At 40.7% G+C, this 14,170-nt stretch overlaps 1 protein-coding gene across 1 annotated transcript in view; it reads right to left on the bottom strand.

The window, feature by feature from the left end:
* The window catches only part of LOC138757273 (sodium channel protein type 4 subunit alpha-like), a 234,419-nt gene that overhangs the window by 209,545 nt on the left and 10,704 nt on the right, over positions 1–14,170 (bottom strand). Inside the window, exon 3 of the mRNA XM_069924321.1 lies at positions 101–186. Within this exon, the coding sequence (XP_069780422.1) occupies positions 101–186 (86 nt within the window). The remainder of the gene's footprint in view (positions 1–100; positions 187–14,170) is intronic.

Raw genomic sequence — 14,170 nt, 5'->3', positions numbered from 1 at the left:
TCAACAAAATTGAAAGGGACTCAAAACTATGCTATTGAATTGCTGGTACCAGGCATGAAATCAGAATGAATGTTACCGTGCTAAATTGCTCTTTCCTTACCAGGTAAAATAGCAATCATCTTAAGAGCTCGGAAGGCTCTTAGTGCAGACAATCCAGGAATCATTGGAAAAGCCAACGTCAAATAACTGGAATCAAACACATTGAGAAATTTTGAAATCACATTTTTTTGTTCAGCATCAGTAATTTAGCACAAGGCAAAAATTGTATGTATTTCTTCATAATCTCTGAGATCCCAATGTACCTATGAAAATGAAATTGCCATGGTCATTTTGGAAACAAAGATTTCACAGAAAATTTCCACGAGTAACAACATGATCAAATAATCCATCTTGATAAAGGGGGAAAGTGAATGATCCATCACAATAGAGATAACTGCATTGTGTTACTTCATGCTATGGCTTCAGTGAAAGACTCACTTTCATTGATCTGTGTATAATAAACCAATGTAGCAAGAAATATCATGAAGCCATATGTGACATATTTTCGACATGTTATAATCACCATTTTAGACTGATCCCTGGAGGGGGAGTTGAACTCACAACCTTCTGTATTAGAAACAAGGGTGCTGACAACTAAGGCACAACTAAAAACACAAATTTTTCTTCAGTACGTTTACCAGAAGAATAGAGTTTCAAATGATAGGTACTGTAAATACATTCAGAAACTACCATGTCAGTTGATTTCTGTGACCTGCACTTGAAACCATTCACTGTCCAAAAAAAAACTCCTTCTAGCAGTGCCTTTGGATTATGATCATCTTTGATGTTAGAGGCCAAGTGAATTTTTTCATTTAAATTTGAAACTATTCAGCCATTCTTAATGTTTTTTCCAGGAACAAATAATTCTAGAGTATGGTAATTGACTGGTCTGTACACAAAATGTTGTTATAAAATCAACAGAGTTACATATAACTTCGTATTCCCACGGCCCATGAAGTCTTGGGCCCTTTGATATTATGCCAGTTAGATTTAATATGAAACTAGATTATAAAACTATTGATTTCTGGGAGTGGGGAGAGGGGGAACTAAATTACAAAGTTCCATAAAAATATACTTCTGGATTATACTCCAGAATTGGTGCAGGAAGAACCTCAAATTCATACTGCCAAAATTCATTCAGCACAAATATTGATGCCTTTACATCAATGTGAGGTATAATTGGTGTAGAAAATTATTTTGTACTAATCTGTATCTTGCATTTATAATTGACGTCATGCTCTCCAAACACCAATCAGACCAGCATCTTTCCATATTGAAACTCCTAAATCCGACACCCATCTCTTGATCTCTGTAAATCTGGTTTTGCACTTTCATTTTGGAGAGCAAAGTACATTTTAGATATAAATTTAGGTGTGTTCCCCAGCCAAATCGTTCATTCCATCTCAATAGTTTCAGGTGGGGTCAAGTTTGGTCGCCATTTTTCTCTTAAGAATGATCTTAACTGGAGAAAGCAAAAGAATGTCCCATTAGCTACTCCATACTTATTTCTTAATTGTTCAAAAAACATAAGAGATGCTTCCATATAGCAATCATCAACATTGCTTCTTCCTTTGTCATACCATGAATTCAATATTTCTTACCAAGATTCATAGGCAGTAGTGTGGTAGAGTGTGCGCGAGTGCAGTGTTAAAACCTGAGATAGCACACTGTGAGCTCATTAAGCACAACTAGTTTACTTTGAGTTTTGCGCTGCAACCTTTAAGCCCTTGGGAACTTGGCCTTTACGTCCCGGAACTCACATCACGCTGATGTAAGCACGAATGCATACTTCTGGTTTGTACCAGAAGAGAAGGACCCGCAATGCCATCTTTGCCATGGCTGCTCCGCTTAACAAGCGGAACCAGTTCACCGCTACAAATATGCATGCCGCTACAGTAATATATTTTTACCTAATGGTGCTGCTTTTTTCCCGATACATTCATTTATTTCTTGCCATATTCTTATCATGTGCATTAATATAGGATTGTTCAGGGTTTTTTTTGTTATTGACTTAACATTCCACATAAATAAAGTCCTTTATTGTCTCCTCTTTTATTGAGTTCAGTCCCATTCAAATCCACAAAGGGGGACTGTTTTCTTCAAAGAAGGATGAGAGAAATCTTACTTGTGGTGATGGATAATACTTCTTAAAATCCAAGAAACAAAATTCCCATTTATAGTCCCATGTTGACTATTCCAGTGCAAATCTTGGTACTTTGTTATTCCATGGGAATTGTCTTATACAGTTATGTAATAATTTAAAGAAATTTTAATTAGTACGTGTTACAGACCCTGGTTTAATTTTATTTTCAGACCAGGGACAGGACTGAACCTATGGTAGGCGAGAGAAGATCATGCGCTGCTGTGAATCACTGAAGTAGCGCTGGGAAAACTGACAGCTGCATGGGAAGCATTGAAACAGTACTGGGAGAAAAGACAGCTTCAGAGGTGCAAGAGCCACGTGCTGGAAGCCGGTGGTCTCGCAGAGAGCACGCCTGCTGTAGTCAACCTCTCTCCACCAATCTGGAAAGCTGAAGGCACACGCTGGGGCAGTTGAAGAGTTCAATGCGCTGAATTTTGAACAGGTTGGTCAGTTAGTCGATCAGTGTATGCATCCTCACCCACCAGCTTCAGCAAACAAAAGGCTGAGTTACTTCGTTCACGGGTGCTAGCCCTGCCATCTGTAACTGTCTGTCAGGGTGTTCACCCAGTATTTTCAGTGGAAGAAAGGAGACTGAGATACTTTGACTGTGGGTGTCAGCACTGTTGACCTGATAGCAGTTTGCACCCTCTGATACCCAGAGTGTGTGTGTGTGTGTGTGTGTGTGTGTCTGTCTGTGTGTGTGTGTGTGTGTGTGTGTGTGTGTGTGCGTGTGCGTGTGTGTGTGTGTGTGTGTGTGTGTGTGTGTGTCTGACCTGAGCTTCCCCAGTCCCCTTCCAAGAGGAGGACTTTGTATGAGAAGGGCCATTTGACTACTCAAGACAGGGTGTTTAGAGGGGAAAACTTCTGTGACAGAAGGCCACCTGTTAACCCTAATGTGGGCTTCAGAGGCGTGAACCTTGTGTAGTGACTAGAAGTTCACTGGATGAAAATGTCCATGTGAAGAAATCAAAGATGGTCGTTGCCACATTCAAAACTCTGGAAAGTTGTAAGTCTACAGTGATCCATGTCTAACTAAAAGACCAGTGGGCAACTAAACTAAGAGTCCCAAGCCTGGAGACCAGACTCTACGAGCTGTTCCTGTTTGACTGACTGACTTGAGGTTTTTGTTTTGGGAGTTTTTGAGCTCTGGATTTTTTTTTCCCACATACACCAATGTAGCAAGAAATATCATGAAGCCATATGTAACATATTTTTCTTTAGTTTTTAATATATTTTTTCTGTCCTATATGTTTGTTGTGTATTATATTGCAACTTTTTGTTCTCTAATAATCTGTATTTTTCTTGTGTTCCTGATATCTGATATTCTTTTTCCAATTTTGTTATATCCTTATATAGACCTTCTAAGTTACTTGTATATTCTCTCTAAGATTTTAGTATAAGAAATAATTTGTCCCCTCAGATAAGCTTTAAGCTTATACCGTATTAGAAAACTGCCATCAGTGGATGGAAGATTGTATTCACAAAGTATTTCTGTCTCTTAATAAATTCACAAAAATCCTTCCCCTTTAATAATGTAACATTAAGGCACCATCTATACATACTTTCTTGCTTTTCCATTATCATAATAGTTAACATTAATGGCAAGTGGTCTGATAAGTCTTGTAAATACTCCATTTTTACTACCATACTTTGTAACTGGGCAGACATTAAAAATAGGTCATTCCTTGTATGTGAATCATATACCCTTGAGTAGTCTCTTTCTAAGGGGGTTGAGCTGCCTCCATATAGCGATTAAATTTAAATCCTTCATAAATGATAGTGTCGCTTTTGCAGCTTTTGCCCTAGTCATTGTTCTCGCTCCAATCGATATATTTTGTTTCTCCCTGGGGATTTTAAAAAGATATTCTTCATAAAGACTTCATCATCATAATTTGGGGTGTAAATGTTCATAAATGTCCATGAATCTGCATAAATTTTGCAGTGTGCCATCACAAATCTTCCAGCTTGATTGGTTAATTATTAATTTATTATTATTGGTATATTTTTATTAATTAAAATCACTACACCTCTTGTTTTTGATCCAAATGAAGACAATATTATTTGCCCCACCCATCCTCTTTTTAATTTAGCATGTTCTAATTTGGTAAGATGTGTTTCTTGTAAAAAGACTGTATCTGCCTTTAATTATTTTTAGGTATGCGAAGACCTGCTTTCTCTTCTCCTGTCTGTTAATTCCATTAACATTAAAACTAACACATTTTAATGTTCTATCCATATTCTTCTTTAAAAGAATATTTTTTTAACAGTAAAAATCTCTGACTCTTTAAATAATAAAGTGATCCTCACCTTTTAAGAAAAACACACAATGTCCCTGCCCTGACGGTAACATATACCTAGAACCACGAAAGCCTGCGAAGAAAGCCCACGGATCCTCTCAAGGAAGAAGAACATCTCCCTTTAGCGTAATTTTTGCTACACCTTTCCAGGCGCCATTCTCCCCTTTAGACTGGAGTTTCCACCCTGCTACCACTTTTCCCAGGTTTATTTTCCTTTTACTGAGCTCTCCGTGAACATTTCTATACACTTTACTTTTAAACAATAAATATAAGACAGTTTAGTAAAAAATAAAAAATATACAACTTTTATTTAGTTCCATTATAAATATTTTCACAATCTTCTCCCTCAGCAACCTTGATCTTTTTTTTTACATAAACTTTGCAGAAAGTTTTCCACCTTGTTCTTGGTCTTGAAAAATTCTTGGTCCCTTCCACTACTTTGACCTTCTAAGCCATTGAGTATTTCAAGTTCTTAAAAAGTAATTGTCTTTTCACATCTTCAAATTATTATTTTTTGGTTAATCAAGGTTAGGCTAAAATCTTGAAAAAATAGGACTTTTTCATGATCAACCTCAGGCAGGCCATTGTTCAGCCTAGAGTAATCGTATGCTGCTCTCTACATTATCTCTAATTCTTGGTAGCTTAAAGGTCTCACCAGAACTGGTCTTGGTCTCTGATCGCTGGCTCTTCTGGGTCCGAGTGCTTGGTGAGCTCTCTTGATATGCAGTTTTTCTCCAAACTTGTCTTCCCCAGCACTTGTGGGATCCATTTTTGAAAAAAAAATGTTCACTGGGTCTCTTCTCTCGATTCATTCCTTCAGTCCAATATTTCCGACATACTTCCGTCAACTAAAGTTCTCCATATGGTCAATCTGGCTCCCATTCTTTGGCATCTTTTTCAAAAACCTTGAGTTTTTCATGTGCTTTTGTCAATTCAAACTCTGCTTGATCTATTCTCTCCATCAGGTCTTCAACTATCTCTTTTATTTTGGTCATTTTCTCCATTATATCCCTTATCATTGTTTCAACGCTTATAAATCAGTTACTCAAATTCTCCGGTTTTTCCAGGATGATGCTCAATTCTTGACCCAACTCCCCAGTTTTATCTGGTTCTTCTGGTCCTGTCACCATTTTTCTACCACTCCCTTTCGGACTTTCACCCAATATTCTCAGATGAATAAGGGCTTTTTCAATCTTTGATTTAGGCTGCCTTGGTTTCTTTGTGTTAGTTTTATCCAGTTTTGATGAAGAAAATATTAATTTTAAAGCTTTGATCACCTATTTAATTCCCTTCACAGAGAGCTCAACCAAAATACCTGTCTAAGTCCTTTGCACGGCCACACCCCTCACATGCCATCAAACATAAGGGAGTGGCTCCATTAATTTATTAACTGTGCTGAAGGAGTTGGTGGGGGAGATGGTGCAAAGGAGACCAGTATTACATCCACTGAAAATCAGGAGACCTCCCAGAGATATTCCTGAAAGTCCTTGGGCTGACAGGGGACATTCTGGAGGGGGAGGGTGAGCAGCTAGATGTCATGGATCACATTGGGACAAATGACATAGATAGAAGTGGAGATGGGGTTCTGAAGAAAAATATAGGGAGTTAGGGAATAAATTAAAAAGAAGGACCTCAAGGGTGGTAATCTCAGGATTGCTGCCTGCTCCATGAGCTAGAGAGGGTAGGAATAGGAAGATGTGGCAGATGAATGCAAGGCTAAAGAGTTGGTGCAGGGAGCAGGAGTTCAGATTTGTGGATCATAAGGATCTCTTCTGGGGAAGGTCTGATTTGTAGAAAAAGGACAGGCTACACTTGAACTGGAGGGGGACCAATATCCTGGTGGGCAGGTTTGCTATATCTGTTGAGGAGGGTTTAAACTAGTTTGGCAAGGGGGTGGGAATCAGAATGAGAGTGCAGAGATTAGGGTAGAAGGACAACTAGATTTGAAGGGAGAGAGGAACCAAGATTGTTAAAATTAATTAAGTAGATGGTAATCAAAGGACTGAATGTGGGGAACATACTCTCAAGTGTATATATTTCAATGCAACGAGCATTGTTAAGTAAAGTGGATGAGCTTAGAACATGGATTGACACATGGAAATATGATATTTCAGCCATCAGTGGAATTTGGTTGCAGACGAGGCATGATTGGCAGCTAAATGTTCCAGGATTCCATTGTTTTAGGAGAGATAAACAGGGAGGATAAAAGGTGGAGGAGTCACATTGCTTGCTAGAGAAAACATAACAGTGGTGCCATGGCAAGATAGATTGAAGGGCTCATCCAATGAAGCTATTTGGGTGGAATTGAGGAATGGGAAAGGTATGAAAACACTAATGGTGGTGTATTATAGACCCCCTATTAAGGGAATTAGAGGAGCAAATTTGTAAGGAGATAGCATATATGTGTAGTGAACATAAGGTGGTGATTGAAGGAGATTTTAACTTTTCACACATTGACTGGGATGCCCATATGATAAAAGGGCTGAATGCATTGGAGTTTGTCAAATGTGTTCAGGAAAGTTTCCTAAATCAATATATAGAAGAACTGATTAGAGAGGGCACAGTATTGGATCTCCTATTAGGGAATGAGATAGGTCAGGTAACAGAGGTTTGTGTTGGGGAACACTTTGGGTCTAGTGATCATAATATTAGTTTTAGGTTAATATTGGAGAAGGATAGGGCTGGGGCTAATGTTGAGATTCTTGATTGGAATAAGGCAAATTTCAAGGAGATGCGGAAGTATTTAAAGGGTGTGGATTGGGATAATTTATTTTCAGGGAAATATGAAACAGATAAATGGAGGATATTCAAAGGGCAAAGCCGGTATGACCCGTGAGGATTAAAGGAAAGGTTAGAAAATATAGGGAGCCTTGATTTTCAAGGGATATTAGGAACCTGGTTCGGAGGAAGAAGAATATGTACAACAGGTATAGACAGCAGGGAATAGATGAGATGCTTGAGGAACATAAGGAGGGTAAAAAAAATCAAATTCACCAGTACTGCACCATCTGCTCAACATTTGGAAGAAGATTCACATAGAAAGGAAAAAAACAAATGATCAACTACCAAAATTAATATTGATGCAAAATCACCTAATCCCCTTCACAATAGATAACCTTTCCTTTAGAGCAGGGGTGTCAAAGTCAAATTCACAGAGGGCCAAAATTAAAAACTTGGACTAAGTCGTGGGCCAAACGAAATATTTATTGTAAATTTTCAACAACATCTGCATGTTTTCTCTTCTTTCAATATATGTAATGTTAAACTTTTTCTATTAAATTATATGTTTAATAATAGTTTTGGTTAAACTCTTTCCAGAAGAAGCATTAACAAATGAGAAATAAAATATTCAATAAATAATATTTCTCTATAGCCTTTAAGCTCCTTTTAATTATATTTTTTTTCACAAGCCAACAAGTCAAAAAAATAACAACTTGCTTCAATGACAAACAGGTTTGTCTTTTAAAATGATGAACATATAGTCTGCCTCCCACCTGTCTTGAAAGGTCCTGTTTTCTGTCTTTCGTTTGGCCATTTTTCGTAAGGGGTTTATTACATGTGAGTTTGGCGACAGGTCACAGATGCTAATGAAAGTAAAGAGAGGAGGTGGGGGCGATTAGCGGGCTGAGGGGCTGGCGCCAATGCATTTGCAAAGCATTCTGGGATTTGTAGTATTAGCTGTGCATGCACTATACTGGTGTGGCGGCCAGCGGGCCAGCTCTAATACATATTTGATATGATCTTGCGGGCCAAATTTGGCCTGCAGGCCTGAGTTTGACATGTGTGCTTTAGAAAATGGGAGATAAAAGGGATCAAAAGAATAGAAAATTGTTTTTCTGGAAATAAATTATTATCTTTTGAACAAATGAAGTGCAAATATGGTATAACTCACAATGTTTGCATACCACCAACTGAAAATCTACTTGAAGGACAAATTGGGAAGCAGGTTGAGGTTACAAGAAGGAAGCAATTTTGAATATGTGATTACAGACACAATAATAATTAAAAGATTTATAACAAACATGTACATCAAACTGCAAGAGAAAGAGAACGAGGAAACAAGCTGTAAAACCAAACAAAAATGGGAACAAGATCTAAACATAAAGATAAAGAATGAAACATGGGAAAAGCTATGCTCCGGAACCATGAGAAATACAATAAACACGAGGTTACGCATGATACAATATAATTGGTTACACAGGCTATACACCACACCCCAAAAGTTAAATAAATGGGACCCAACAGTATCAGATAGATGTTTTCGCTGTAGGAAGGAAATGGGAACAACAGTACATGCAATTTGGGCATGTGAGAAAGTGGAAAAGTTTTGGGAAGATCTAAACCAGGTATGAAATAAAATCACAAAAAGCAACATACCAAAAAATCCAGAGATCTTTCTTCTAAGTAATATAAGAAGTAAAGAACGGACTCAATTTGGATGGAGTGCAAAAAAGATTTATTATGATAGCCTTAGCTGTAGCAAAAAAATGTATTATGTCAACCTGGAAATCAGAAGATAGCCTGAGAATACAGCAATGGTACATAGAAATGAATAAATGTATTCCATTGGAAGAAATAACATATAATTTAAGAAATAACATCACAGTATTCGAACAAATTTGGGAACCGTACATGGAACACAACAGAGAAGTCCTACCGTGGACCTCCACTACCTAAAATGACAGAATGAGAAGAAGACAAAATGAACTGACCCAGTATGTAAAAGTAGATGACACAATTTTCTTGTTTATTTTCATTGTGTGATGACATTGTTTAATGGGTTTAATGTATCATATATGTTGAACGTTGAGTGGGTGGGGATGGGGGGGGGGTGAAGGAAGGAGGGAAGGGAGGGGGAAAAGGGGAGAAAATGACACTGTGTATATTCAAGAGGGAAATGTTCGTGTGTATTTTGGTCAGTATGGTTCATAGTGTGAAAAATTTAAAAAAATTTAAAAAAGGAGAGGGAAATTAGAAAGGCTAAATGGAGATATGAGGCTGCATTGCCAGGCAAGGTAAAAATAAATCTAAAGAATTTCTACAGGTACATTAAAAGTAAAAGAATAGTGAGGAATAAGATCAGAGGAGTAGGCTATGTGAGGAATCAGAAGAGATAGGAGAAATTTTAAATTATTTTTGATTCTTCAGTATTCACTAAGGAAAGGAATATTGATCAGGGTGAGGTAAGGAAAGCTTACTTCAAGTATTGAGATCATGGAAAACAAATTAACGAAGAGGTAGTACTGCCCACTTTAAAAAGAAGAAAGGTGGATAAATCTCTGGGTCCTGACAAGATATTTTCTAGGACCTCAAGGGAGGTTAGTGTAGAAATAGCAGGGGCTCTGAGAGAAATATTTAAAATGTCATTAGCCATGGGGGAGTAGCCAGAGGATTGATTGGATGGTGCCTCATGTTGCTCCATTGTTTAAAAAAGGCTCTAAAAGAAAACCTGGTAATTAAAGGCCTGTAAATCTGATGTCAGTGGTAGGTAAATTAATGGAGAATGTTCTTATAGATGGTATATACAATTATGTGGATAGAAAGGGATTAATTAGCAGAAAAGGACAAGTTCTACACCGACCTGCGCAACCTCATCCAACGCACCCCTACAGCCGACAAGGTTGTCATCCTGGGCGACTTCAACGCTCGTGTCGGCAAAGACTCAGAAACCTGGCCAGGAATCCTGGGCAAGCATGGCGTCGGCAAGTGCAACGACAATGGGCGCCTCCTGTTGGAGCTCTGCGCAGAACAGCGGCTTGTCATTACAAACACCCTTTTTCAGCAGAGGGACAGCCTTAAGACCACCTGGATGCATCCCCGATCCAAGCACTGGCACCTCCTGGACTACATTCTGGTGCGAGAAAGTGACAAACGAGATGTGCTCCACACCAGGGTCATGCCTAGCGCGGAATGCCACACTGACCACCGGCTGGTTCGCTGCAAGCTCAACCTTCACTTCAAACCAAAGCCCAGGAACAATAAAGCCCCCAGAAAGAGGTTCAATGTTGGAAACCTGCAGTCAGACGAAGCGAGAGGAAACTTCCAGGCAAACCTCAAAGCAAAGCTCGACGATGCAACCCGCCTCACGGACCCGTCACCTGAAACACTGAAGAGGTTCTGGGCTTCTCCTCCAGGAAAAACAAGGACTGGTTTGACGAAAACAGCCAGGAAATCCAGGAGCTGCTGGCAAAGAAGCGAGCTGCCCACCAGGCTCACCTTACAAAGCCGTCCTGTCCAGAGAAGAAACAAGCCTTCCGTCGCGCATGCAGCCATCTTCAGCGCAAACTCCGGGAGATCCAAAATGAGTGGTGGACTAGCCTCGCCAAACGAACCCAGCTCAGCGCGGACATTGGCGACTTCAGGGGTTTCTACGAGGCTCTAAAGGCTGTGTACGGCCCCTCACCCCAAGTCCAAAGCCCGCTGCGCAGCTCAGACGGCAAAGTCCTCCTCAGCGACAAGATCTCCATCCTCAACCGATGGTCAGAACACTTCCAATCTCTTTTCAGTGCCAACCGCTCAGTCCAAGATTCCGCCCTGCTCCAGCTCCCTCAACAGCCCCTAAGGCTAGAGCTGGATGAGGTTCCCACCCTGGATGAGACATATAAGGCAATCGAACAACTGAAAAGTGGCAAAGCAGCAGGTATGGATGGAATCCCCCCAGAAGTCTGGAAGGCTGGCGGCAGAACTCTGCATGCCAAACTGCATGAGTTTTTCAAGCTTTGTTGGGACCAAGGTAAACTGCCTCAGGATCTTCGTGATGCCACCATCATCACCCTGTACAAAAACAAAGGCGAGAAATCAGACTGCTCAAACTACAGGGGAATCACGTTGCTCTCCATTGCAGGCAAAATCTTCGCTAGGATTCTACTAAATAGAATAATACCTAGTGTCGCCGAGAATATTCTCCCAGAATCACAGTGCGGCTTTCGCGCAAACAGAGGAACTACTGACATGGTCTTTGCCCTCAGACAGCTCCAAGAAAAATGCAGAGAACAAAACAAAGGACTCTACATCACCTTTGTTGACCTCACCAAAGCCTTCGACACCGTGAGCAGGAAAGGGCTTTGGCAAATACTAGAGCGCATCGGATGTCCCCCAAAGTTCCTCAACATGATTATCCAACTGCACGAAAACCAACAAGGTCGGGTCAGATACAGCAATGAGCTCTCTGAACCCTTCTCCATTAACAATGGCGTGAAGCAAGGCTGTGTTCTGGCACCAACCCTCTTTTCAATCTTCTTCAGCATGATGCTGAACCAAGCCATGAAAGACCCCAACAATGAAGACGCTGTTTACATCCGGTACCGCACGGATGGCAGTCTCTTCAATCTGAGGCGCCTGCAAGCTCACACCAAGACACAAGAGAAACTTGTCCGTGAACTACTCTTTGCAGACGATGCCGCTTTAGTTGCCCATTCAGAGCCAGCTCTTCAGCGCTTGACGTCCTGCTTTGCGGAAACTGCCAAAATGTTTGGCCTGGAAGTCAGCCTGAAGAAAACTGAGGTCCTCCATCAGCCAGCTCCCCACCATGATTACCAGCCCCCCCACATCTCCATCGGGCACACAAAACTCAAAACGGTCAACCAGTTTACCTATCTCGGCTGCACCATTTCATCAGATGCAAGGATCGACAATGAGATAGACAACAGACTCGCCAAGGCAAATAGCGCCTTTGGAAGACTACACAAAAGAGTCTGGAAAAACAACCAACTGAAAAACCTCACAAAGATAAGCGTATACAGAGCCGTTGTCATACCCACACTCCTGTTCGGCTCCGAATCATGGGTCCTCTACCGGCACCACCTACGGCTCCTAGAACGCTTCCACCAGCGTTGTCTCCGCTCCATCCTCAACATCCATTGGAGCGCTTACATCCCTAACGTCAAAGTACTCGAGATGGCAGAGGTCGACAGCATCGAGTCCACGCTGCTGAAGATCCAGCTGCGCTGGATGGGTCACGTCTCCAGAATGGAGGACCATCGCCTTCCCAAGATCGTGTTATATGGCGAGCTCTCCACTGGCCACCGTGACAGAGGTGCACCAAAGAAAAGGTACAAGGACTGCCTAAAGAAATCTCTTGGTGCCTGCCACATTGACCACCGCCAGTGGGCTGATATCGCCTCAAACCGTGCATCTTGGCGCCTCACAGTTTGGCGGGCAGCAACCTCCTTTGAAGAAGACCGCAGAGCCTACCTCACTGACAAAAGGCAAAGGAGGAAAAACCCAACACCCATCCCCAACCAACCAATTTTCCCCTGCAACCGCTGCAATCGTGTCTGCCTGTCCCGCATCGGACTTGTCAGCCACAAACGAGTCTGCAGCTGACGTGGACTTTTTACCCCCTCCATAAATCTTTGTCCGCGAAGCCAAGCCAAAGAAGAAAAAAGAAAAGAATTAGGAGTAGTTAGCATGGTTTTGTATGTGGTAGATCATGTTTAACAAATCTTATAGAGTTTTTTGAGGAGGTTATTAAGAAGGTTGATGAGGGGAAGGCTGTGGATGTTGTCAATATGGATTTCAGTAAGGCCTTTGACAAGATTCCACATAAGAGGTTAGTTAGGAAGGTTCAATCATTAAGTATTAATGTTTAAGTAGTGAAATGGATACAACAATGGTTGGATGGGAGATGCCAGAGAGTAGTTGTGGAAAATTGTTTGTCAAATTGGAGGTTGGTGACGAATGGAGTGACTCAAGGATTGGTACTCGGTCCTTTGTTGTTTATATTAATATATATTAATGATCTGGACGATAGGGTGGTAAATTGGATTAGTAAGTATGCAGATGATACAAAGATTGGTTATAAAAGCCTGAAATGTGGAATATAGGACAGTTAGAAGAGTGGGCTGAAAGATTGCAAATGGAGTTTAATACTGATAAATGTGAGATGCTACATTTTGGTCGGACTCATCAGCAAAGGTCATAGATGTTAAATGGTAGAGAATTGAGGAGTGAAGTAGGACAAAGGGATTTAGGAATTCTGGTATGTATTTCCCTGAAAGTGGGGTTACATGTAGATGGGGTGGTGAAGAAAGCTTTTGGTATATTGGCCATCATAAATCAGAGTATTGAGTGCAGGAGTTGGGATGTCATGTTGAAGTTGTAGAAGGCATTGTTAAAACCAAATTTGGAATATTGTGTGCAGTTTTGTTTGCCGAATTATAGGAAGGATATCAACAAAATAGAGAGAGTGAAGAGAAAATTTACAAGAATGTTGCCAGCGTTTTAGGGTTTGAGTTAGAGGGAAAGGTTAAACAAGCTTGGACTTTATTCCTTGGAGCATGGAAGATTGAGGGGATTCAATAGAGGTCTTTAAAATTATGAGGGGGACAGATAGAGTCAATGTAGATAGGCTTTTTCCATCAAGAGTGGGGGAGATTCAAACAAGAGGAAAAAGTATAGGGGAAACATGAGGGGGAATTTCTTCACTCAGAGGGTGGTGGGAGTGTAGAATGAGTGGAATGAGCTTCTACCCAAAATGGTAGATATGGGCTCGATTTTAATATTTAAGGAAAAGTTGGATATGGATGAGAGAGGTGTGGAGAGTTATGGGCTGGGTGTGGGTCAACGGGACTAGGTTGGAGAAGGTGTTCAGCATGGACTAGAAGGCCGAACTGGCCTGTTTCTGTACTATAATTGTTATATGGTTATATGGCATAATGGGGTGAATATTAAAATATCAAGCACTTGATGC

Source organism: Narcine bancroftii, chromosome 3 (assembly GCF_036971445.1).
Source record: "Narcine bancroftii isolate sNarBan1 chromosome 3, sNarBan1.hap1, whole genome shotgun sequence".
NCBI lineage: Eukaryota > Metazoa > Chordata > Chondrichthyes > Torpediniformes > Narcinidae > Narcine > Narcine bancroftii.
This window is presented reverse-complemented; position numbering and strand designations above follow the sequence as displayed.